Raw genomic sequence first — 27,511 nt, forward strand, 5'->3', positions numbered from 1 at the left:
CCCAAAAAACATTACAAAGCAATGAGGCTCATGCAACAGATCAGAACGTTTAACTTACAATTCTGAATGTTTGTTCCATAATGCATTTAGCGGGAAAACACTTGTCAAAAGCACACCACACACGCGAGCGGTTTCATCAAACAGATGAAAATATCCATTTCAAATTTAGAAAGAGGGGAGTATTAAAGATGCAACAACTAGCATGGGTTGATAATGACTAGATTTGTGCCTTTGGTTACTGGACAATGAAAAAACAATTATTTGAAAAACAATAGAACAGGGTTTCAATGGCATACGGAAGTCTTTATAAAATGATTGCCTACACGTTTGGTTGGATTTTGGTTCGGCTACTTTAAAGGCATAATATGTAGTGAAACGTTCAGGTTACAAACCATTAAGGATACGTTTTCACAATGCATACTGCCTCCAGCTCATTGTAAAGTGGTGTATGACTCGCTGAAGCCTGCCTACGTTGCCTATGTACTTGAATGGTGATTGGGAAGCACGATTCAATTACCAGTTGAGAAATACAAACAGAAGCTATTTTTAATTGTGGCCATTGTTTTTAACATGTGATTGTATTTAGAATTGTTGCGCAATGATTGTGCTTGTAAAAAGCACACGTTTCACTCCAGCAGCAACAAACAGCTGTTTGATGAGCTGTAGAAACAGCTCTCCCACTACATCCACTGGTATTTCAATCTACCAACAGGCTCAAATGCATTATTTTGCAATGGGATAATTTTTTCTTCTCCTGGAAAATTGGTCAGCGACAATTTTATTTAAAATCGGCTATTCATATTATTCCCCCCCCCAAAAAAAACGTCTATTAGTGGCTAATGGAAATCCTGACAGACTGCCTAACTGACTTCACTCCCCCTCTTGTTCCCTGGATCTCACCGTATCTGGTGGATCTTGAGTGTGGAGCCCTTGTAGCTCATGGCCACCGAGCCAAACATCATCTCCCCCAACATGTTGGCATCAGAGGAACACCGCAACCCCTGAGAGACAGGAGAGGAGGAGAGAGGGGAAAGGAGGTGGAGAACAGAGAGGGTAAAGAAGGTGGAACGGGACCGACATAATAGGGTTTGAGGGTCGTTTGATCATGATAAAGGGACTGTTCTCACCCATAGAGATGAACTGGAGAGCTCGTCTCCTATCAATGGAACTTCCCATTCTAAAAACAGGCTTTGGGTCAAGTGCACCCTCTGGCTATCACACAGTATGTTCTCACCTGGAAGCGCAGCCCTTGTTCCCTGGGTTCCCGGGCCTCGGCAGCACAGGAACTGTCCAGAGAGTTGGAGCTGCCCCCTGTAGGCCTCAGCTGGCAGCACTTCCCATACATCTTCACCTGGGCCTCGCTACTGCACATCTTCTGCTGTGGGGAAAACCACACAAATAACACATTCACATATGTAGAATAAGGCCCTGGTTCTAGCAAAGGAGTTTCTCTAGTTTCAATATTTGAGATGTTGGTACGAGTGTGTTTTTGACTGGCTACCCATTTACATCGCTCTGGCAAAAGTGACGTTTCATCTCCACGATGAGTCTGGATTTGCCTCACTCCCCGAGGAGTTCTAGAACGCGAACACATTCTGATTGGTCCCATAAACCGATGGGTTGGGCCAGAACCGGCCTACATGATGGTGTTATCAACTTTGATACTCTGATTCGTTAGAGACGATCCAACCGTTGATTCATTTGTTTTGTATACAACGCTCATCATTTTGAAGTCACACAAACGACTTCTAGGATGCCAGTTTCAGACTGAATGTACGTGCATTCAGAAAGTATTCAGACACCCGTGACTTTTTACACATTTTGGTAAGTTGGTATTATTCTAAAATTGATGACATTTGTGTCAAATCTACACACAATACCCTATAATGAAAAAGCAAAAACAGGTTTTTAGAAAATGTTGCTAATTTATAAAATAATAAATGGAAATATCACCTTTACAAAAGTATTCAGACTCTTTACTCAGTACTTTGTTGAAGCACCTTTGGCAGCAATTACAGCTTTGAATCTTCTTGGGTATGACACTACAAGCTTGGCACAACTGTATTCAGGGAGTTTCTCCCATTCTTCCCTGCAGAAGCTCTCAAGCTCTGTCAGGTTGGATGGGGAGTGTCGATGCACAGCTATTTTCAGGTCTCTCCAGAGATGTTCGATCGGGTTCAAGTCCGGGCTCTGGCTGGGCAACTCAAGGACATTCAGTGACTTGTCCCTAAGTCACTCCTGCGTTGTCTTGCGTCATGACGTTGGCCTGGGGGTAGGTTTATGACCCCCCCATAAATACCTTTCTCCCTTCCCTTCTCTTGACTCTACAGAAGGACTCTTGAAGAGCCTTTGTTAAACATATAAAGTCTGGGAAGGTGGGGGGAAAGGAACCATATTTCGGTAATTCAACCAGTTGAAAATATGCGTTGGTACGTAATGAATATGTCAGTTTGGTTGTCATCTGAGACATTCACATTCTTATTAATGATAGGATGACAAACTGTATCTTGGAAAGTCTACACATTATAGTTATCAGATTCACATGGAATTGTTGTGCAATTTAAATGTTTAAATATGAAACTATTTGTGAAAAGATTAAATGTATTTTAGCTTCCAAATGAGAGAATTGGGTTTTCATAAGGTTAAAGCTCTGCTCAATCAGTGGCCCGCCCCTGTGGAGAGACATTGGTTATAAACTATGAAACACACCCTTCTCTCTCTCCACTATATAAGCCCTTAACGAAAATATAACTTTCTGCTCCGATGACATTAGGGCGACAGTCCTATGTTGAAAGTGTTCAGATAATAAGCTGTTCCAGGGACGTGAGGACTTTCGGTCCCCGAGCTGAAAGGACAAAGACCACCTAAAGAACTAAGCCAACCTCAGCGTGAGCTCTGGATGAACGACAAGGACCTAACGAAATTAGCATCGAATTTCAATGTGAAAGTGACAACCTATACACGCCGGAAGGATGAATTTTGACGATACCAGCCAGAACATAGCATGAGCTAAAAGTATGGCAACTTGGTATGAACTTTGAACTCTTATTCACTCCAGAAGTGATACCTCCTAGCCGTTGAGTTGTCAGCGGCCGATGTAAACGTGGGCTCGGAAAGGACCTGTCTAATAAACAACACGATACTACCAAGTATCCAGTTTACCACCAGAGACACTCTTCAGAGGACAAGGAAGATCTCTGTTGGGCAACCACGGCCAGCATCTACGACCAACCTACCGAAGCACAGCTCAGAGTAAATATTTATTGCATTCTCCTTTTTCAAATGGGCGGTAATTTAGAATGCATAAGATACTGTATTTACGATAGGATAGCTTCTCCCTTTGTTCCTCAATCTTCCCGCTCTGTCACTCAAACCCAACCCCCTTTCCTTTGTGTAACCAGCCGTCATGTCGGCTCCGTCCACCAGGGACATTTTCTGTTTGACATAATATCCATTCTGTGTGATTATTTAGGTATTTAGTAAATAAATAATTAAACCAAAGTTTGTATTGCTGATTCAACTTGTTAGCCAGGGTTCGTGAAGATAACCAATAATTATATGATGTTCAGATGAGACTGAAATAAGGTGACGATTAATATTGACTGCTATTGATGTAAAAGATTACTAGGTCTTTAAGAGTTTATTCGGAAGGTAACAGCTCTATAAAACACTTTTTCGTGGTGACCCGACTTTCTAGTTAATTATCTACCTGATTAGTTTAATCAGGTAATATTAATTAGAGAAATTATTTTTTATAGAAAAGCATGTCATATCACTTAATCCGGCATAGGCAAAGACACGACACTTGGCTGTGGGTTTAGGGTTGTTGTCCTGTTGGAAGGTGAACCTTCGTCCCAGTCTGAGGTCCTGAGCGCTCTGGAGCAGGTTTTCATCAAGGATCTCTGTATTTTGCTCCGTCATCTTTCCCTCGATCCTGACGAGTCTCCCAGTCCCTGCAGCTGAAAAATATCCCCACAGCATGATTCTGCCACCACTATGCTTCACCATAGGGATGGTGCCAGGTTTCATCAGACCAGATAATATTGTTTCTCATAGTCAGAGTCTTTAGGTGCCTTTTGGCAAATTCCAAAAGGGCTGCCATGTGCCTTTTTACCAAAGATTGGCTTCAGTCTGGCCACTCTACCATAAATAGGCCTGATTGGTGGAGTGCTGCAGAGATTGTTGTCCTTCTGGAAGGTTCTCCTATCTCCACGGAGGAACTCTAGAATTCTGTCAGAGTGACCATTGGGTTCTTGGTCACCTCCCTGACCAAGTTCCTTCTCCCCTGATTACTGAGTTTGGCCAGGTGGCTAACTCTAGGACGAGTCTTGGTGGTTCCAAGCTTCTTCTATTTAAGAATGATGGAGGCCACTGTGTTCTTGGGACCTTCAATGCTGCAGATTTTTAAGTACCCTTCCCAAGATCTGTGCTACGACACAATCCTGTCTCGGAGCTCTATGGACAATTCCTTTGACCTCATGGCGTGGTTTTTACTCTGACATGCACTGTCAACTGTGGGAGCTTATATAGACAGGTGTGTGACTTTCCAAATCATGTCCAATCAATTACATTTAATACAGGTGGACTCAAATCAAGTTGTAGAAACATCTCAAGGATGATCAATGGAAACAGGATGCACCTGAGCTCAACTTCGAGTCTCATAGCAAAGAATCGGAATACTTATGTAAATAAGGTATTTTTCTTTGGATCTGAATACATCACTTTGTCATTATGGGGTATTGTGTGTAGATTGCTGAGGAAAAAGTTGTATTTAATCCATTTTAGAATGAGGCTGTAACGTTACAAATTGTGGGAAAAGTCAAGGGGTCTGAATACACTGTATGTAGCGATCAGCTAAATTAAATTCAGGGTGAGTCGCCAGGTAATCAGTGTTTAGTCAAGTCTACCACTTAAAGAATAGCATATAGTCTTTGTCCTAGGATTTGAGCCGTTTATTGATTTTTCAACACTAAAGTTGCATATCTTTTGCACAGAGGGCACTATGTACTTAGGGCACACAGTACTCTTACATACATACACTAGGAATGCAAGAGTGTAACAGTACAATCTTTCCGCAAAAAAATATGAGTGTACTGCAACTAAAACATTGTTCTGTTCATGCTTTATGTTATAGGCCTACATCACTGTGTTTTGAGTGCACTAGCTTGGAAGAAACTACATATGTTAGTGACGGGGAAAAACAACAGGCCTCTATCTTGTATTTCTAAGCAAACACAACCAACACACAGTATTTACACAGGCTTTCTCTACCTCTTGAAATGATTGATGTCAGAGCATACAGCATTCTATCCGTTAGTCACAAATCCATACAAATGAAAAATACACTCCAATCTGCTTTCCCCCATGTGACGTGCCAGAGAATAGCACCCTATTTTGCACTGGAATGCTTTTGTGGACTGCGTGCCTTTCTTTGCTACGGTAATGGGTCGCATCAAACAAATGTCTGGCCTGCCCCGATAGAGAACACAAAGGCTGGAACATGTGAATGGCTGTCATAGGACTTCCTAAGGAACTGGTGAGCTGGAATTGCAACCACTACCTCCCTCTACCCAGCTCTCCCTACCTCCCTCTACCCAGCTCTCCCTACCTCCCTCTACCCAGCTCTCCCTACCTCCCTCTACCCAGCTCTCCCTACCCAGCTCTCCCTACCCAGCTCTCCCTACCTCCCTCTACCCAGCTCTAGCCCTACCCAGCTCTAGCCCTACCCCGCTCTAGCTCACTCCCTCTCTAGCTCACTCCCTCTCTAGCTCACTCCCTCTCTAGCTCACTCCCTCTCTAGCTCACTCCCTCTCTAGCTCACTCCCTCTCTAGCTCACTCCCTCTCTAGCTCACTCCCTCTCTAGCTCACTCCCTCTCTAGCTCACTCCCTCTCTAGCTCACTCCCTCTCTAGCTCACTCCCTCTCTAGCTCACTCCCTCCCTCTCTCTCTCTAGGCTTGCTCTCCCCTCTCTAGGCTTTTTTTTCCTTCTCACTCACTCACTCACTCACTCTCTAGGCTTGCTCTCCCCTCTCTAGCTCACTCCCTCTCTAGGCTTGCTCTCCCCTCTCTAGGCTTGCTCTCCCCTCTCTAGGCTTGCTCTCCCCTCTCTAGGCTTGCTCTCCCCTCTCTAGGCTTGCTCTCCCCTCTCTAGGCTTGCTCTCCCCTCTCTAGGTTTGCTCTCCCCTCTCTAGGCTTGCTCTCCCCTCTCTAGGCTTGCTCTCCCCTCTCTAGCTCACTCCCTCTCTCTAGGCTTGCTCTCCCCTCTAGCTCACTTCCTCTCTCTCTAGGCTTGCTCTCCCCTCTAGCTCACTCCCTCTCTAGGCTTGCTCTCCCCTCTAGCTCACTTCCTCTCTCTCTAGGCTTGCTCTCCCCTCTAGCTCACTCCCCCTCTCTCTATGCTTGCTCTCCCCTCTCTAGCTCACTCCCGCTCTCTCTAGGCTTGCTCTCCCCCTCTCTATGGAGAAACAATATCATCAGGCATTAAAGTATAATGTGCTAGGGATCAGACTTCACCTTTAACCATGCAGCAGAATGCATTGGTTGGCAATGACAAACATAGTACACACTTGTTGAATAGACAGGCATGGCTCATTTTGGCCCTTATCCAATAAACAAATTGCATGTACAATAATAAACATGTAAAAAAAGGATTTAGAACAGGTTAAAGTAAATATGCACATTCTATTTGGACACATATGGGTGATACAGGTCAAGCAGATGGGCGTTGTCAACATCACAGTAGATTGCAGCAAGTAACCCGTGACAGCACAATGACAAAAAGGCTGAAGTGAGAGAGAGAGTCAGTCAGCAGTCAGTCACAGAGACTGCGGTCATGTGAGTCTGGGAGAATGCTTTACACGTCAGTGGCGGGTCTCGGATGAGGCTACTCGTATTGAGATCAGAGCTCCAGCTCAACCCGGTTAAGCCCTGTTTAATAAAGCCACAGGAGGAGCTTCAGACAGAGTTTCCTATTTCGCCCACATTGTGGTGTACTGCCCCATTAAACACCTCTTGTCAGTCAGATACACACGTCACTCACCGAGGCAGGGGCTTCCTCTGCGCTCCTCTTTTTGGAACTGGAGTCGAAGAGGACATTTCTCCCCCGTCGCTCACAGTCTTGGTACAGTATCAATCTGATCTGGCTAGGGTCCAGCTGTGGGGATGACCAGCTGGAGAGAGAAAGTGAGGGAGGAGAGAAGACAAGCATGAAGCATATGATCACCCTGCACTACTAACAATGAATGTAGACCTTCTACTAAAACTAGCAAACGGAGTCTGAAAACATCAGCAGCATGTACAGACAGACATTCCCCAGTCAGACCTGTCCTCACAGTCAGAGTAGCAAAGGCCATCAAACTAAACTGTGTCTGGTTACATAAAGTATGAATAATCATAAAAAGTAAAGAGAGGTGACAGTGATGGACTGACAGTTGGCTAAAAAGCTGTCTTAATCCGTCAGCCTTTTGGGTCGGTGGGCCTGGCAGGGCCAACAGTCGTACCATTGCTGCCATTCCGTCCCTCATACCATCGCCTGCCTGATGGGAAGCAGAGACAGCTATGGTCACCCACCAGCCTCCACCACAGGAGGGAACAGAGATGGCTATGGCCACCCACCAGCCTCCACCACAGGAGGGAACAGAGATGGCTATGGCCACCCACCAGCCTCCACCACAGGAGGGGACAGAGACGGCTATGGCCACCCACCAGCCTCCACCACAGGAGGAAACAGAGATGGCTATGGTCACCCACCAGCCTCCACCACAGGAGGGAACAGAGACGGCTATGGCCACCCACCAGCCTCCACCACAGGAGGGAACAGAGACGGCTATGGCCACCCACCAGCCTCCACCACAGGAGGGAACAGAGACGGCTATGGCCACCCACCAGCCTCCACCACAGGAGGGAACAGAGACGGCTATGGCCACCCACCAGCCTCCACCACAGGAGGGAACAGAGACGGCTATGGCCACCCACCAGCCTCCACCACAGGAGGGAACAGAGACGGCTATGGCCACCCACCAGCCTCCACCACAGGAGGGAACAGAGACGGCTATGGCCACCCACCAGCCTCCACCACAGGAGGGAACAGAGACGGCTATGGCCACCCACCAGCCTCCACCACACCACCAGCCTCCACCACAGGAGGGAACAGAGACGGCTATGGTCACCCACCAGCCTCCACCACAGGAGGGAACAGAGACGGCTATGGCCACCCACCAGCCTCCACCACAGGAGGGGACAGAGACGGCTATGGCCACCCACCAGCCTCCACCACAGGAGGGAACAGAGACGGCTATGGCCACACACCAGCCTCCACCACAGGAGGGAACAGAGACGGCTATGGCCACCCACCAGCCTCCACCACAGGAGGGGACAGAGACGGCTATGGCCACCCACCAGCCTCCACCACAGGGGGGAACAGAGACGGCTATGGCCACACACCAGCCTCCACCACAGGGGGGAACAGAGACGGCTATGGCCACACACCAGCCTCCACCACAGGGGGGAACAGAGACGGCTATGGCCACACACCAGCCTCCACCACACCACCAGCCTCACTCCACCACACCACCAGCCTCACTCCACCACACCACCAGCCTCCACCACCAGCCTCCACCACACCACCAGCCTCCACCACACCACCAGCCTCCACCACACCACCAGCCTCCACCACACCACCAGCCTCCACCACACCACCAGCCTCCACCACACCACCAGCCTCCACCACACCACCAGCCTCCACCACACCACCAGCCTCAACCACACCACCAGCCTCAACCACACCACCAGCCTCCACCACACCACCAGCCTCCACCACACCACCAGCCTCAACCACACCACCAGCCTCAACCACACCACCAGCCTCAACCACACCACCAGCCTCAACCACACCACCAGCCTCAACCACACCACCAGCCTCAACCACACCACCAGCCTCAACCACACCACCAGCCTCAACCACACCACCAGCCTCAACCACACCACCAGCCTCAACCACACCACCAGCCTCAACCACACCACCAGCCTCAACCACACCACCAGCCTCCTGTTTGGCTTGGAAGGCCATAAAAGACGGACCAGACAGAGGAGCATTTATCTAAATCTGAGGGATGGGAAGCAGCGTATATCTATTTCTAGCTGTTTATTGGAGAGTCTGTGAGAAGGGGACCTCTTAAAGGCTACTGTTCACATTTATGGGGGGATGATGGGGTGAAGGGTAGCCTATTGAGAGGGAGTGAGAACAGCTAAGTCACAGCCTACATGTGTTTATGTCTCTATGTCACTGTGGTCTGTCAGGGCCAGGGATGTGTACTGGCCAGGGATGTGTACTGGCCAGGGATGTGTACTGGCCAGGGATGTGTACTGGCCAGGGATGTGTACTGGCCAGGGATGTGTACTGGCCAGGGATGTGTACTGGCCAGGGATGTGTACTGGTCAGGGCTACCAGCGTGTGTTGTGTGACCTGCTGTTTACCAAACACTGGTGACAGTAGAGTATTACCAATATTCCTAAAGGCTTAGCCATTCACTTTTTTTTTGGGGGGGGGGGGGGGGGGGGGCAGTCTGTCCTAACTGGTGTTTTTCTCCTGTCTTATCTGGTGTCCTGTGGGATCTTAAGTATGCCCCCTCTAATTCTCCCATCTCTCTCTCTTTCTCTCCCCTCCCAGAGGACCTGAGCCCTAAGACCCTGACTCAGGACTACCTGGCCTGGCAACTCCTGGCTGTCCCAGTCCTCAGTCCACCTGCTCGTACTGTTGATAAAGTTCCTGTTCACCGGGCCTGCTACCTTATCCCGGACCTGCTGTCTCGACCCTCTCTCGCTCTACCGCACCTGCTGTCTCGACCTCTAAATGCTTGGCTATGAAAAGCCAACTGACATTTACTCCTGAGGTGCTGACCTGTTGCACCCTTCATAACCACTGTGACTATTATTTGACACTGCTGGTCATCTATGAGCGTTTGAACATCTTGAAGAATGATCTAGCCTTAAATGGTCATGTACTGTTATAATCTCCACCAGGCACCCCTCAGAGCCTGGTGCCACTCTAGGTTTCTTCCTAGGTTCCTGCCTTTCTTGGGAGTTTTTCCTAGCCACCATGCACCTACATCGCTTGCTCTTTGGGGTTTTAGGCTGGGTTTCTGCATAAGCACTTTGTGACATCTGCTGATGTAAAACGTTTTTTTTCTAAATACATTTGATTGATTGAGAAAGGAACTTTTAATCAAATTCTCCATTGCTGATTGCTAATTTCAAAATGTTTGATAATTGGTATCACATTAGCCTAACACATAATGGCTGTATATAATGTGGATTGAATTATGTGTCAGGGTCCTCACAATTATCTGGGTTCAATGTCCCCTCTACGTGCCCATCATCAAACCTTCACTCAATGATAGCACTGATCGAAGAGGTAAACGAAAAACAAGATTCAAGAAATTAAGGCTAGAAAGCAAATGATGGTACATCATAGTCATCATCCTTGGACTCAGTAAAGGACGTCAGATTTCCAGCCTCCCGTGAGGCCTACCCTGGGATGAATCAGCATTTTAAAAGGCACGCCAAGAATATTCCCATCCCAATTGTAGAGAACACTCTGCCTTCATCCCAAATGGCACCCTATTCCCTATATAGTGCACTACTTTTGACCTCTGCTCTGGGGTTCCGATTTGGGATGCACCCTGAGACAGCCCAGGTTTTCCACAGCTCCATCTGTTCAGAAACCTATTCCCCCCCAGACAACTAAGTCATCAATGATGTCCGCTCTGAGGCATGCATGAGGTATTCACTGACGGGTGAAGAACAGAATTGTCACCAACACACATTAGGCTATTCATATCCAACTAGTCTCACTATGGCCTAGAGTTCTAGGCAGTGTGACGTAAATACTGTACAGCCTACATTATGGGATCCAATGACAGTCCCGCCAGCCTAGAGCCCCTGTCAATGTTTCAGGAGCACATTATTACTGCTCAGCATGCTGCTTTAATAACCATCTTCTCATATAACCTAGGAAGTAATACGATTCAGCTTAACAAACAGAACAGACCACAAAAACAAAACATACAAAACGAGCTTTGCAAATCATTTCTGCAGCTAGGATACTCAATTGAGTCAAATCAGCCCTCTATCTTATCAGAACAGTAGACAGTAGACGAGAAAGTGGAGCAGTCTAGGAACTTTGTATCATTTAACTAGGGACAGAGAGACAGAGACCGAGAGAGAAACAAGGAAACAGACCCTGTGACAGTCAGACATCAGCAGAGCCATTCATAAAAGCATCAGCGCATGACTACAAGACTGTTACATACAGCAGTACTGACCTCAATTAGGACTGAGCCTATAAAAAGAGCCTACACAAAAGGCCTACTGTATAAACAACATATTCATTTCCTTGTAGTAGCCATCTCTCAAAGCATACAAGTGTTCCTCTATCTCTCCCTAGTTTGTGATTGTTTGAAATGTACTACTATTTAGCCTTTGTAATAACAACAACAATTTCCTTATACACCAAGTCTATGAATCAGAGCTACAAATAAGAAATGTGTGAGGAGCCGGAGCCTTGCAGTGCCAAAGTAAACTCCCTAAAAATGCCAGAAGACAGACAGCCTTTGACTACAAGGCGGTAAACACTGGTTCCAAATAGAGAAGCAACTCTAAGACGTCAGAGAACCAAATCTCCACCACATTAAATTGCATAACACAGCCGCAGATTTACACCAGTGTTTCCCTTATATTAATGTAGCAGAGGCCACTGGAAAAAAAATACACACACACACACTTCTTCCAAGACATGGTTTAAAATGGATAGTCATTGGCTCAATAACAGCAAGCCATTGGCCTCCTCTAGTAGTAATGTCCCCCCCTCAATTGTATAAATCTATAGCAACGCAGCTGAACAACTAGTAGATCAAAGCACAACACACACTCTGCAGTGCTCTGTGAAGTTGAAAATAAAATCCAGTTAGGAATTCTAACCACATTCAAATCCACCACAGTCAAAGCCTAAAACAGTATCACAAAAACCCAACAACAATTATGCACACAAAAAGCATCAAGCTGGGTAAATATTACTGGGTACCTGGGCATCATTGTGCGTCTGCCAGTCTTTCCCCTACACTCCCCTAGAGCGTGGCTAAGAATAGCACTGAACTAAATGCACACATGAGACAGTCAGGTGATCTTTGCGCTGTGACTGCCCACTGGGCAGACGTCTTGTCCCCCTCTGAAGCTGAAGAAAGAGACCGGCAGAGGCATCCACTGGAGGACTTCACAGGGAATAATCTGTCCTCCTCATTGTGACCTCAAACAGCCCTCCCTCCCACCGGACTGGCACAAGCTACTCAGGCCATTGGCACACACTGTGTGACTGTGTACTTATGTCGTTCAAAACTGGGAACTTGGAAATATCAGACTTCCGAGTGTTCAAGATAACTGGGAACCCGGGGTGGGAAACAAGCTCCGACTAGGAAAAAACATTTTGAATTCCAAGTCGGAAACTCAGGCATCTTTCTGGAGCTCTGACTTTCCAACCTGAAGATCATTGACGTTATGATTTGACATAGATAATCAACCTATGAAACATAATGGTGCTTTCAAGACAAAAACTAACACTTGTGTCACTTTTTCTATGTCTGATGTGGGGGTCGTTTTTGAATCCACAGCGGGTACTTTTCCAGTGCAGTATTCTGGTGAACCGAGCCAGCTAGGCTATATTATAACACTCTGGGCTGAAAATTAAACCCTGCTTTGGGACATGGTTGGCTAGAATAGCCTAATCACGCTTTCTTGTGGGTGAAAGAGTACACCTGCTTACCCCTCGTCATTGTCCACTCCAACACAGTAACTGGATCTGTGGGCAACACACACAGTCTACTAGTTTTGCACGGTACACCGAAACGTTGGTACTTTTTCATTATAAAAAATGAAAACAACTGTTCAGCACTAGAATTTGCTACGTTCAGTACTTCTGTCAATTATTTCTCACGTGATTGAGAGGATCAAGTTTGAAGAGACTGCTTCTATGCAAATGTTGATCAGTACAATAAAATTATATATTCTTCTAACTGTTGCCAATAAAATAAGTCCTAAATGGAAGGGGTTGTTTGTAATCTGTTGCCCCATAAAATTAGCCGAAACAAGCTCAATAACTCAATGCATGCACCGCACTCCTATTGAATAATATGCATCCACCTGTATTAACTTATCCAGTTTATCAAGAGATTTACCATTCAAATAAACCACTAGCATTGTTGTTTTGTAGTTAGATTGGTAAAAGTCACATTGGCTGTACAATTGTATAATTGATTAATTAATAAATGGTTGTCTTAAAAAAATCAAATGTAACGATATTGAAATCAAAAGATGCCCAATGATTAAACAGAGCAGTAGCTGAGTTCAAGTACCATTCTGTGACTATGGAAAATACACCTGTTTCTTTGTTGTGGTATTGTTTTGGTCTTGTTGGTAGAGTATTGTGGTACATTAACAACACTGACCCCTACTACAAATTAAATAGTCAGGGCCTTTTACCTCACTCACCCCATTCCGAGTGTGTGTGTCTGTGTGACCCCTCGAAGAGTGTCAAGATGTGAAACCCCTGTCTCTGGGGCAGGGGTCAGAGGGCACTGGAAGAAGTGGGAATCCTCTCTCCATTCTCTCACAACCCCAGAGAAGCCAGAAGATGCTAAACACACAGGCTTCAAATGTTCAAATCAGCGTCTGTTTACTTTCTTTGACAACAGGAATGACTAGATACTACTAAATCTTTTCTTTCAACGGCCCTACCTTAGCTGGCTCACAGACACCTGACCGACAACCTGTTGTGTCTCCTTGGTTTCAGCCAGGTGAGCACTCACTTCTGCATTCCACACTCACATGATCTAATGAGTCACATGATCCATGAGTGTGTGTGGATGACATCACATCTCCAGGCCAACCATGTTCAACCACTGATGGTTCAACGGATAGGAATCCAGAGGAAATCATAAACCCAAGGTCTGTGTGTCTATGACTGAGTGGATCATGCTCCTTTGTGAGTGTGTATGTTGTGTAATGCGTTTACTTTACACCAGTGGAGGCTGCAGAGGAAAGGACGGCTCATAATAATGGATGGAACAGAGCAAATGGAACAGAAAACATGGAAGCCATGTGTTTGATGTAGTTGATACCATTCCACTTATTCCGCTCCAGCCATCACCATGATCCCGCCCTCCCCAATTAAGGTGCCACCAGCCTCCAGTGTTTTTGAATCTTATTACACTTGCCAAACTAACATTCTCTCTGGGAAAATAAAGTTATTCTATGTTACAGTGCTGCCTTCAACTAATTGACCAATGTCGGATCAATTATTTGAATTCCATTTCGTTCAGTTTTTTTCTCTGAACTCAATGCGCCATTTTTTTCTAGAGATAAATCAGATCAAGCCCGAACTGTGCGATGTAGTTAGGAGTTGTAGTTTCCAACAGGCCAATATTATACAAAGTTTAGCGCAGAAAACATGGTCATTAACTACAATGAACATAATCCACTGCGCACCTACTTGTCCGGTATGTGTGTTTCTTTAACGCCTGCTACGTTATGTTAGTGTGGGACAGACACGGACAGAGACAGAAGAATGTATGTGTGTTTCGTTAATGCCTGCTACGTTATGTTAGTGTGGGACAGACACGGACAGAAGAATGTATGTGTGTTTCGTTAATGCCTGCTACGTTATGTTAGTGTGGGACAGACACGGACAGAAGAATGTATGTGTGTTTCTTTAATGCCTGCTACGTTATGTTAGTGTGGGACAGACACGGACAGAGACAGAAGAATGTATGTGTGTTTCGTTAATGCCTGCTACGTTATGTTAGTGTGGGACAGACACGGACAGAAGAATGTATGTGTGTTTCGTTAATGCCTGCTACGTTATGTTAGTGTGGGACAGACACGGACAGAAGAATGTATGTGTGTTTCTTTAATGCCTGCTACGTTATGTTAGTGTGGGACAGACACGGACAGAGACAGAAGAATGTATGTGTGTTTCGTTAATGCCTGCTACGTTATGTTAGTGTGGGACAGACACGGACAGAGACAGAAGAATGCATGATCAAGAGGTATCTCTACCTGAAAATAAATGATCTAAGTGATTGATAGTAGGCACACAGCGATCATAAAAGTATGCCTTATTTTCTTTGAAGAACTACTAAAATAGTAATTTTGTCAGACAGCAGCTCTATGATGAGATGCCTTGAAATTAAATAGTCATCAAATAAAACTAATGTAATATACACAACTGAAATATTTTATTCAAGTAACGTGAATAAATGGTTAACTATTTTGCTCATTAAGGATAAACCATTTTTTAAGGACAGTTCGTGTAAAGAGACATCTTTGTGCCAAGACAGACAACAGACGGTACAGCCTATGATTAAACAAGCTAATATATCCAGGGAATGCATGATTTATATTTTGATGTGCAACCTGTCAAAATAGGATCCAGAATGATCAGATTTACTTCTGACTCTCCAGAGATGAATTTGCCGACATCATTGTGCATAGGCAAGGGACATTTAACTCTTGTCAAACTCATTCCACAGAGGGACGAGTGTCTGCAGGTTCACTCCTCCTTTGAACTTGATTGATGAATTAAGGTCACTGATTAGTAAAGAACTCCCCTCACCTGGTTGTCTAGGTCTTAAATGAAAGGAAAAAACTAAACCAGCAGGCACTAGGCCTTCCATGGAATGAGTTTGAAACCCCTGCCCTACAAGGGCCGAAGGAGCCTGCTGGTTTTCTGTTTTACCTGGTAATTAAAACCGTCTTTGTCCCACAACTGCATTTTTTACTATTTATTTTATCTGCAGGAATCTGCAAAAATTACCGACCTAAGCAAAAGAGAAGGGCAATGTCGTTGTAGGTCATTTTCGGTTTATCTTCGCAGCTCTAGTTATTTTCAAGACACTAAAGACTTGTGCCGAGCAGATCAACAACATCTGCATCATTCAGGACTGTTGCTTTGTGGGAAGGTGTTAAAGTTCACAGTTATCCATTGTCATGTCAATGAAAGCTGAAGAGGTACCAGTGGCCATGCCTTGGCTCTAAGTTAGAGCAGATCCACTGGAACCATTGACCATTGAGACATGGGTGCCGGCTTGCGTAGATGGAAAAGTCACTCTTTTGGGTAAAACACTGGTGTGAATCCTCATTGGAAATGCTGCATAAAAGCTCCTACAATACTGACAGTCTCAATCGCTGAGAAAGAAAGTAGGCATTCAGACGACTGTGGTTCCATCCCAAATGGCACCCTATTCTCTTTATAGTGCCCTACTTTTGACCAGGGCTCTATAGGCCCTGGTCAAAAGTAGTGCACTATAAAGGGAATAGGGTGCCATTTGGGATGGAACCAGTGTAATAGAACACTTTCTGGTTAGATTTGATAATCCCATAAATTCAGCACTGTGTCTATCTAAAGATAACACTGCCACCTCACACCGTCTATGATATGGGAGTCTCTCCGAAGTAGGGTAGGGCTATATTACATTCTGAGAGGCCTTTAACTTTTCATATCAGTCTATGGAGTGTAACATCAAACAGGATTCATAATCTGAATCATGCTGTAATGGACCACACCCTGCAACACTACACCAAAAGGACACTGCCAGTACCATGGCCCTATTATGCAAAAACTGTATTAGCTGTGATAAAAGTAACATAATAATTGATCAACAATGGATATTGTTAGCCTAGTAATAATAATTCAATAGCTACATATGAATGTTAGGCAAAGTAACAGACAGTATGTGCAAAATCAGAAAGCTCTTTGTGCATACTAGCTTAGATCCATTTAGAGACCACAGTCAAAGCAAGGGCCAATATAACTCTAGTCAAAAGTATTGCACAAGCCTATATAGGGAATATGGTGCCCTTTGAGACACAACCTCTGATTGACAATTCTGGGATACAGCGAACAGGGTTTCTGGCAAAGTTAGTATTAAAACCAAAATTGGAATTAAGAGAGTTAGATTAAAATCAAGAAGAAAACAAAAAACTGGTTTTCAAAGGCTTTGGATGTAGTTTATGAAGAAACCCTGATTGTGCTGCTAACTAACAGCATGGAAGAGTTCCAGAAATATGCCTAATAGGTCAAACAACTGTACATTTGATAGCCTAAATCTCACACAAATAGGCTGATGAATAGGCTAGTATTTTAATTCAAGGGGCAGTCTGCAGTAGTAACAAAGTGTCTCCCCTCCTGTTTTAGTAAAGGTAGTAGGGCTGACCCCAATTCGTCGACTGGTCAATTGTTATTTATTTTGTATTACTGCTCAACTAAAACACAGACAGTACCAGTCAAAAGTTTTAGAACACCTACTACTCATGGATTTTTCTTTAATTTGACCTTTTCTATTATATTCGTAGAATAATGGTTTAGACATCAAAACTATTATATAACATATGGAATCATGCAGTAACTAAAAAAGAAACAAATCAAAGTTTCAGATTCTTCAATGTAGCCACCCTTTGCCTTGATGACAGCTTTGCACACTCTTGGAACTCTGTCAACCAGCTTCACCTGGAATGCTTTTACAACAACCTTGAAGGGAGTTCCCACATATGCTGAGCACTTGTTGGCTGCTTTTCCTTCACTCTGCAGTCCAACTCATCCCAAACCATCTCAATTGGGTTGAGATCAGGTGATTGTGGAGGCCAGGTAATCTGATGAAGCACTCCATCACTCTCCTCCTTAGTCAAATAGCCCTTACACAGTCTGGGGGTGTGTTGGGTCATTGTCCTGTTGAAAAACAAATGATAGTCCCACTAAACGCAAACCTGATGGGACGGCGTATCGCTGCAGAATGCTGTGGTAGCCATGCCGGTTAAGTGTGCCTTGAATTCTAAATAAATCACCAACAGTGTCACCAGCAAAGCATCCCCACATCTCGTATAAAGATACTATAAAATAGTAAAAAATAAAAACCCTGGAATGAGTTGGTGTCCAAACCTTTGACTGGTACACTCAGTGTGAAAGGTGAAAAGTCATTCTCTGATCCAGTGGAAACGTCATAAAATAGGCCGGCCTGATTACTTTCATCAGTGCTTGACTTGGACTGAAATATGTTCCGGTACTCATTTTGGGTGCTGGTACTGTTTCTATTTAGGTGCAGGAGCACCACAACACTTTTGAGCAAATATCATTTTAAAAGGAACAGGAGCTCAAGCAGTAGAACATTTGAGGTGCCGGTACTCAGCTCTGGTGAGCTCCTGCCCAAGTCAAGCACAGCTTCTTATCCCTTGCGCAAATAGCCTACAGCTGTGTCTGTCCTGAGCTCAGGAAACTCTGGGCCCAGAATATTTTATACAATGTTGCTAGCAAAGCACAAGCTTTGGCTGGACCCAAGTTGATACAATGTTTCAAGTTGGTTGCAGAGAGGCCATGTGTAGCCAATGTTATTTTTTTTTATTTTTTAAATCAGGATATTTTCTACCGGCAGGCTGCAATGTTCTTATTTGTTGGCTTTATGTAGGCTATATTTTTTTTTACATAGTTGGCAATAGAAGTCATTTTAGGTTTGTATCATTTTCATTTAGATATAATTTTGATTAATCACATGACAATGGTTGAGATATGAAGACATTATAAATTAAACTGTTTCAAGAAAATGTGTATATGAAAACCATAAGTGGAGAGCAGATCGGTAGAAATAAGATAAATTGGCATTCCGCATGAGAAAGGTTGCCGACTCCTCATGTAGCCTATTACCGGCAACTTCAGGAGAGTAATGGCAGAATCTGCGAAAGTCAGCAGGACAATAGTTGGGTCTAGACCTCTTGCGCCCCCTTGAGGCATTTGTCTTATTTCACACCGTAAGTTTAAAGCATCAGACAATGCATCTAGTTGATTTTTTTTTTTTTATGTCTATATTGAGAAATACGTGGTCAGACATTTTGACCGAACAATTGGTCAAAAGAACTGACAACTTTGTTGAACAAGACAGCCCTAAGTTAAAAAGTATACATTGGTGTTTGTTTGCCCATTGACACAGTTCCAAAATGGTTTGCTTGTCAGCAATCAAGTTTTCATGATATGCAACTTTAAAAATACAGAAATCCTTGCATGATGCAATTTGCATCATATGACACAAAATGCAGCATCATATTATGCAAAATGCAAAGTACGGGATGACTTCTTTATTTTGAAAGTTACATATCTTGGAAACTTGATTGCTGACCAGCAAAACATTTTGGGATTGTGTCAACAATGGACTAATGAAATTGATACCAAAAGATTGGGTGGAGTTTTCCATTAAGGGATGGGGCTGGAGAAAAATATATATATCTTTACCATGACTGCTGTTCTGAGAACTCCGGGCCACTTAAAATAGCCTGTATAGGAAGAACATGTCGACAAGCTGTCTGCTGAGATGCAACACACCTCACTAGCCAAACTCATATTATTATTTTATTTTTTTAAATACAAGGTAGCCAAACCATCACTCAAAACAGGGGAAGGAGGACATTGGGAATAAAAAGGCAATAACTTTCCCTCATCTAACCTGGCAGTTACTTTTATAGATTGTGACTGACTGGGGAATACAGACATGTGATACTCTGGCAGACATTATGATTGATGATCCCTCACATGACACACACACTGTTTTGAAACTATGTGCAGAGGGCCAGGAGAAGGAACTTGAGCATAGATTTCTCCTCTCTCAACCAATTTCACTACTATAGCTAAAGGCTTAATAGACAAACAGAAATTATTGAAAATATCAGTTTGGCATTTACAATCTACAGTTATCTGGCTGGGGAAGGAGCAGTGTGTTAAGTCCACACTTCAGGCTGTGCTGTGGTACAGGAAGGAAGTTTGTTTGCAACAGGGGCAGGCAGGGGAGCAAACAAAGCCCCTGGGTGGGACCTCTCAGCAATGTACAGTATGCTGCTCTTGGGTCACTCATAGCCAAGGAAATATGAGCGCTGTTTAGGTTTTCCTTAGAGGGTCAGCCAACCTGCTGCCCTGCCTGGTATTCTTAGGGAGGGACAGTGCATTGATGTGGCAGTGCTGTTCCAGGCCCAGTCCAACAGAGACTCCTTAACATGAACTTTTCCTTACTTGTCTCAGATTGATACATGACTATGGGTTTAGAGAAGAGCCGTTGAGAAGTAGGCGGCACAGTGACATCTCACTCCCAAGCATGTTTGCTCAGAAGTTTGCTCAGAACGGTAATTCACAAAATCTTAAGGCTCAAAGTGTTGCTTCTTCAGACCTGTGCTGGAGTGAGTGTTGCAGTGAACTCCTGCCTGTCAGTCCTGCATGTCTGATAAAAGAAGCCTGTGTGCCAAAGAAATGTACTGTCGTGTGAGCCAGAAAGGGAATAGTAAGCCATGCCCCAAGTGAAGTCAAAGGGCAAAATGCACTTTATCGCAGACAAGACATATTTTTGGCTGTAGAATGTGGTTGACACATATAGGTGAGGGTACTTAGCATCGGGGGTCTCATGAGCAACACAAATAGAATCCAACTGACATTTTTCCTCACATTTAAATTATAGGCCTATAATTCACAAACATTCAATATTTTGGAATGACATAGATGACATCCCAAAAAATGACATGGCAGTATTTAAGAATTTATAAAAAAGTATTTCCCAATGCGCAGTAACAGAAGATCAATGCCACCAATGCTTTGTAATTGCATGGTAATCAGAGAAAGTATAGCACAACTACAGTATTTACAGAGCCTTCACAGCGCAACATCAGTTAACCATCCATCTAGTTGTCAGAGGCCCATTGAACAGTCACGTGCACCGTTGCACGTACAGGGCTACTGTGCTTGCGACTGGGTACAGTAGCATGCGTGCACGTTGTACTTGGCACCAAGTGATGATAATAATCTTGAATTGTAGCTAGCTAGTTATGCATTCTTGTTGTTTGTGTACACTGATATTAAACATAATTCCGATAATGTATTTCACTGCAAGTAAAAACGCGACAAAGAAACCCTGTCCAGCACAACACAAAATATTACCATTAGATTCAAGTAATTTCCAACAAAACAGTAGAGGCATTGCCATATTTTCTACAAAGACCCAGTCTTTCTCAAGCTATTTCACGATGTGATTGGCTTGGGTTAGCTAACTTAATTAGCAGGTGGCAATAATTAAGGTCATTTTACAGCTGTCGTTATCAGAACGGTAGGTGGTTAAAACACGTTGCATATTACGGATTGCATAACTGTATCTTAATACCCAATACTCCGAACTAATGCTCCACTTGCACAAGAGAATGAGCTGCTCAACTAACGTTTAGTAGCCAGCTAACGTTAGCTATAGCTTGCAGTTTAATGTAGATAGCATGCGCACAAACCTGAACGCGGGGTCCTCTTTGTTGCATCTTGGGGGCGGCGAAATTGAATTTCTTTTATTAAAAAGTTTCTGAAAAAGAGTTGGAGGCATTTTAGAAAGTCTCGCTTTCTTCCAAATCCAAGCACAGCCTTAGTTCCTTAAAACTAACCCCATTTGTGGCAGAGTCATATGACAGGCATTAGTCACACGAACTGCTTGGAAACCCACTACAGTTTTCTGATTGGACGACGATCCACTGCTCCTTCTCGAAAACACTTGATTGGATGATATTTTTAGCCAAACACCACGTGGTCAAAATAATCACTCTGTTTATGTTTTGGCTGAAAGTTCGAACACAAGACACCAAATAAAAATGTAAATTCAACACCTAAAACATAAATAATTTGTATACATCACAGTCCAATTCTATGCCTGAGATATATTTCACAAGTTTAGTCAAATAATAAGCTCAAATACAGCAGAACTGTAATTTTATCAATTTATTATGTTAATTAAATTTTTTAAAATTACATTATCTACATTATATATTACAGCAACAGAATTTCATTTTTTAAATATATTTTTTTAACCACAACAACCTGTCTGTCCATGGACTGTGAAAAGTTTTAGGGATCAGAAGTGTCCTAAAAGAGAATGAATAAAATGGGTATTGTGAGATTAATGCTTAGAGAAAATGGCATGTAAAATAAGGTTAAAATGTTAGCTTCAGACAATGTGGTTTGTTTGCTTTCTCACCTGTATTGATGACAGCTTTTAGAAGTTGTGGTAGCTTTACTTCCTGGAGGACTGGAAGTGGTACACTTTGCACAAATGGTTCAGCCCTTTAACTACTTGGTACTTATATCTTTGAACTGCAGAGTGAATAAAGCACAATATTCAATAACAATGGAAAATGAAAAAAACAGCAGATCAATCATACTCAACAATTACTATAAATCATAAAAACAAAACCGTATAATATTTCATGGATAGGGCAGCAGGGATTTCTCCCGAGTAGGAAAAAACTTGAGCCCGATTTACAGCTAATAACTAGAGCTTTTCCTGGGGCGGATTACCTACAGCAACTGTATACTGTTTGAAAACGGAAGCAAACAGAGCATTTTACATTAACATTTTAGTCATTTAACAGACACTCTTATCCAGAGCGACTTACAGTAGTGAGTGAATAAATGTTCATACTCTTTTCTGTACTGGTCCCACCATACCACACAGGAGCAAAGTGAGAGTTTCTATTCAAGTAGGTCCCTCCCCGTTTTGTTCAGTTTGCTTCCATTTAAGAAAGGTTTTGTCACAGAATTAGCTAAATGAATACACCCCAGGTCCGGTCACATTGGTCAGGAAAAACTCCTGGCCCTACTTATGGAAATACTTGAGGATGCAATGAAAGGTCTCGAGAGGAGAGGCATGGGTAATGACTAGGTCTCCAAAGGGCTGTCAGAAATTTCCCATGGGAAGTTAAGCCTGGGAATTTTGCTTAAATTCTTCAAAAAAAGTTAGCTAATAACAAGTTAACCTTTTTAGTGGGATACACAAGGCAATTCTACATCTTGTGGCATGTTTTGGCTAAACTATCCCCAATTCAATATAATTGCAACCCTCTGCATTCACAGTGCACTCTTCCATCACATGTACAGCTGATTCTCAAGATCTTGCACACTAATGAGATGCTATTGAGCTCACACTACCACACTGTCTGAGCCAAGAACTACATGCTTTCTGGTTTTAATTACAATACTGGCTGGGGTGAATATATTTTATATTACATGATTTTTTTGTTAACTAGTAAATAGCCTACAGTGTTTAAATAATTTCTAACTTGTTAACAATTTCTGCTTGTTAGTTTTTGCTACCATGTGGGTTTTTAGCTTGCTTGAGCCTGCTAACTGAGGAGTGTTAATTCACCTATTTCCATACGTTGCATTTAAAAAATATATTACAAAGGAGTTGTTTAATCTAACTGCTTAACTATTTATCTGTACATGGAATTGTATTTGTTTTTCTTTTACACATTTTTTCTAATCTTTACAGCAAAATGCCACAGGCACAATCTGATGTGTGAAGACATTTCACTGCGGCTAATGTAGAAGGAAAAGCTGTGTACATTTGCAAATACTGTGCCAAATCGTATGTGAAGAATGCAACAAAGATGCAGAATAATCTAACCAAGTGCATAAAGTTCCCTCAGCTCTCACAACAAGCAACCTCTGACAAAAGTCCCTCTTCCATTTGAGGTGAAAATGATGAATCAGACACCTTATCGATAGCAACAGCTCATGGTCCTCCTGGAATCAGAAGTTTTTTTGGACACAATGGAGGAACAGAGTCAGAGAAATGCTGATGAATGTCTTGCTTGAGCCGTGTATGCAACTGGTTCACCTCTGATGCTGACAGGCAATGTGTATTGGAAGAGATTTCTGAATGTACTTTGCCCAGAATAATATTAACTACATCTCCACCCCTCAACCAGTATTCTATAAGAGCACAGACAATGGACAACAGACACACCAGTCTCTACATTGCAGATGAGCTGAAGGCAGTCATCAATGACCTTGGACCACAGATGGTATTTGCACTGGTGACAGACAATGATGAGAACATGAAGGATGCTTGGTCTAAAGTGGAGGAGTCCTACCCTCACATCACACCCATTGGCTGTGCTGCTCATGGATTGAATCTGCTCCTCAAGGACATCATGGCACTGAAAACAATGGATACACTCTACAAGAGAGCCAAGGAAATGGTTAGGTATGTGAAGGGTCATCAAGTTATACCAGCAATCTACCTCACCAAGGAAAGTGAGAAGAATAAGAGCACCACATTGAAGCTGCCCAGCAACACCCGTTGGGGTGGTGTTGTCATCATGTTTGACAGTCTCCTGGAGGGGAGATGAAACCTATAGCAGTAGCTATTGCATGGATTGAGGGAGACAATCCCATCCTGTCTGATGTACAGACTCTGCATGCAGATGTAAGAGAAGAAATCCATACTGCCCTGCCCACTTCACTGTTGCTCCAAGCAGAGGAAACTGCCGTTCTGAAATGCATCAAAAAGCGTGATGACTTCTGCCTGAACCCCATACACGCCACAGTGTACATGTTGGTCTCCAAGTATGCTGACAAGAGCATCCTGTCTGGTGCAGAGATCAACAAGGCCTATGGTGTCATCACTACTGTGTCTCGCCACCTTGGCCTGGATGAGGACAAGGTTCTTGGCAGTCTGGCAAAGTACACTTCCAAGCAAGGGCTTTGGGATGGAGATGCAATATGACAGTCGTGCCAACATATCTCATCAACCACCTGGTGGAAGTGACTTTGTGGATCTCAGGATCTCTACCCAGTTGCCTCCATCATCCTCCAAATCCCACAAACATCAGCCGTCTCAGAGCGCAACTGGTCCTTGTTTGGGAACACACACACACTAAAGTACGCAACAGGCTGACCAATACAAGGGTTGAAAAATTGTTGTCCACCCGGGCAAATTTGAGCCTGACAACGAGCCATCGTCAACAAGGTTGGAAAGTGAAAGTGAAGATGAGGTCTCAAAGTCTGATGTTCAAGAGGTGGACATTGAGGAGGACCAGCGAGAAGACATGGAAGCCTGAGAGGAAGACAACCAAAGCTTTAGTTTCTAGACTCATTTTACAGATGTGTTGAAAACGTTTTTTGGGAGCTGCGATGGATCATTCAATATTCCCTTTTGTTGTTCAGTGAAATCATCCCATGTGAAGAGTCAACTTATTTAATTAAAGTTCAATTCATAACTAAAACGGGGGGGGGGGGGGGGGGGGGGGTTCTATTGGAAGGATTTAATCATTTGCAATTATGTCTACTTTTGATAAGGTAAAAGGTTTGTTTCTGTCTCCATATGATATGGTAAATATATCCAATGCAAAAAACATCTACATTTAAAATGGTATTAATATTCTTATATTTCCATTATTCCCACAGAAAGTTTCCACCTCTGAATATACCCCAAAATGACATGCCTGCAAGACATTTTTGGCCTAGGAACCAACCATTTTACTAACATGTGGAAGACTTCATCCTATGTAGAAATTGTGCTTACCAAACATTACCCTCATCTTCAAATGTATCTGTCGAACACCCACCAACATTGGCGAATATACTCTGGTGACGAAAAGTACCAGGACATGGTCAGTCAAACAACATACTATGAGAGCAAATTCCTGATACATGGCATCTGCAATCATCCAAAGACTGACCATTCAGAGAGGATGCTTACCCTAATGGAGGAGTACCTCTGCCTCAACTTTTGAAAGAAGGTGTCTCTTTCTTTCTCATCTGCAAAGTCAAAGAACTTGGCTTGCTCTGGTGAGTGATGTGTGGGTCTTTTCAGGACTTGAGGGACTACTTCAGGGGCAGCAGTTTCTCTGTTGTCTACTGTGTCTCTGGTCCTCTTACTGATCGTGTGGTCACTGACAGGCTCCACATTGTTCACTACCATCTTCTCAGAGTCACTAAATTTTACTCTCTTCCTGCATTTGATCTTCCTGGGTCTAATCGTCACTAGCTGTGAGAGGAGGACTTCATTACTAACTGACATTCTTACACTTGCAGATGAGCCACAGTTTTTCTTTACATGCCACTTTTAGCTCAGATAGAAATCTGAGAAATACAAGGCAGGTGAGTGTTTTCATACCCTTTGTGTTTTCTTGGGGACTGAGGGCACAGTTACTCCTCCAGCTAGGGGGGTGCTTTCAACGGACACATAGGCATTGAACAGCTTGTCTACAAATACATGGAAAATAAATTTATTTATTTTATTTATTTTTTATTTCACCTTTATTTAACCAGGTAGGCTAGTTGAGAACAAGTTCTCATTTGCAACTGCGACCTGGCCAAGATAAATAATCAGTTCTATATGCGTTCTCCTGCTTTTGTTAGTTTTTTCTCTCCAAAAAATAAACAAATTACTATTAGTTATTTAAAGAATTACGATAAAATATATTATAAGCAAATACCTGAATATGTACTTTTAATGGGTCGCGCTAAACGGCTGTGAACAAATAAAGGTTCTTTGTTAGAATATAAATGACTATTCATTCTATGAAAAAGTCAATTTCACATCTTATACAAAGAGTCAAGCCATTCAATCAAATTGACCTTTTTTCCTGATCTTTTCCATCATTCATTTGGGAAATGTCTGCAAAGAAAAAAAATAACAACATTTTGCTCAGATAAGGAAGCATGGAATACTAAACCTCTCCAAGGTTGACAAGGTTTCAGGGTCCTTAAAATTAAAATAATTAAAAAGACAAAAACTTGGGTTATGTCCCAAATGGCACCATTTTCCCAAGATAGGTCTTTGGTCAAAAGTGGTGCTCTAGGTGCGCGGGTCAAAACAGTAGTCTATAAAGTCAATACGGTGCCATTTGGGGTAACATCCTGTATGTCCAGCATTGTGCTGTATCTCTTACCAATGATGGAGGACAGGTTAGGGGGCTGCTGCATGTGGATGTCCTCAGCATGGCTGACATCTAGGAGAGTGGAGTTCTTTACATTCAGGTCCAACATCTCCTCACTGGGGAAGGCCACTATCTCTTCTAAACCACAAAAAAAGATGGGACTGAAAAATCCCTGTCACTCAACTTCTTAAGGCATCAGTCAGGTCTTTTTACAGTGCCTGATGAGTCCTAGACCAACACACACACCATAGACTTCCTCTCTGCGGAACTGCTCAGGTGAGGGCAGACTGCTGGAGCTAGTATCGCTGGAGATGTCAGCAGAGTCAGTCTCATCACAATCCAACAGGAGGGAGGAAACACCCACTTGTGAAACTGCACATAGAAAAAATGTTACGTTCAATAGTAAACTTTGACCCATTTGCAATTACCAATCCAAAACATGAAGGACCAAAGTGAGCATGGGTTTATCCATTAACTGACAAAAACAAACATGTTCCTAACTCAACTTGAACCGTCTTCTGTGCTATAATGTATTGTGCTCTCCTGAAAAGAAAAAATGGAGAGTGATAAGTTAGTAGAGTGAATCGGAGGTGATGCAAACTTGTTTAATGACTTTTCACTCACAGTTCCATTTGATTCCAGCATTCTGTTCATCCAGGGAGCAGTTGACAAGAGAGATCTGTTGAGGCACACATAATGGGATGTACTAGGAATGAACAGTCACGTTAATGCTAGCTA

The 27,511-nt window shown here is 43.4% G+C and overlaps 1 protein-coding gene across 12 annotated transcripts in view; it reads right to left on the reverse strand.

Annotated features, from left to right (window-relative positions):
* Positions 1-27,511, reverse strand: part of LOC109873379 (folliculin-interacting protein 1) — a 56,078-nt gene that overhangs the window by 27,444 nt on the left and 1,123 nt on the right. For 2 of the 12 annotated variants that reach the window (XM_031807711.1, XM_031807700.1), the window contains exons 4-15: positions 27,398-27,452; positions 27,280-27,316; positions 27,020-27,145; positions 26,786-26,911; positions 26,472-26,511; positions 26,330-26,364; positions 25,414-26,096; positions 22,084-22,199; positions 21,350-21,971; positions 7,041-7,170; positions 1,235-1,378; positions 901-1,001 (exon numbers count right to left, since the gene is read on the reverse strand). In XM_031807711.1, coding sequence (XP_031663571.1) covers positions 901-1,001; positions 1,235-1,378; positions 7,041-7,170; positions 21,350-21,438 — 464 coding nt within the window. In that variant the 5' untranslated portion in view covers positions 21,439-21,971; positions 22,084-22,199; positions 25,414-26,096; ... (4 more) ...; positions 27,280-27,316; positions 27,398-27,452. Of the gene's footprint in view, positions 1-900; positions 1,002-1,234; positions 1,379-7,040; positions 7,171-21,349; positions 21,972-22,083; positions 27,453-27,511 lie in introns of all 12 variants that reach the window. The other 10 variants (XM_031807707.1, XM_031807705.1, XM_031807701.1 and 7 more) reach the window with 8 other exon arrangements.

The sequence above is a fragment of the Oncorhynchus kisutch genome, linkage group LG28 (genome assembly GCF_002021735.2).
Source record: "Oncorhynchus kisutch isolate 150728-3 linkage group LG28, Okis_V2, whole genome shotgun sequence".
NCBI lineage: Eukaryota > Metazoa > Chordata > Actinopteri > Salmoniformes > Salmonidae > Oncorhynchus > Oncorhynchus kisutch.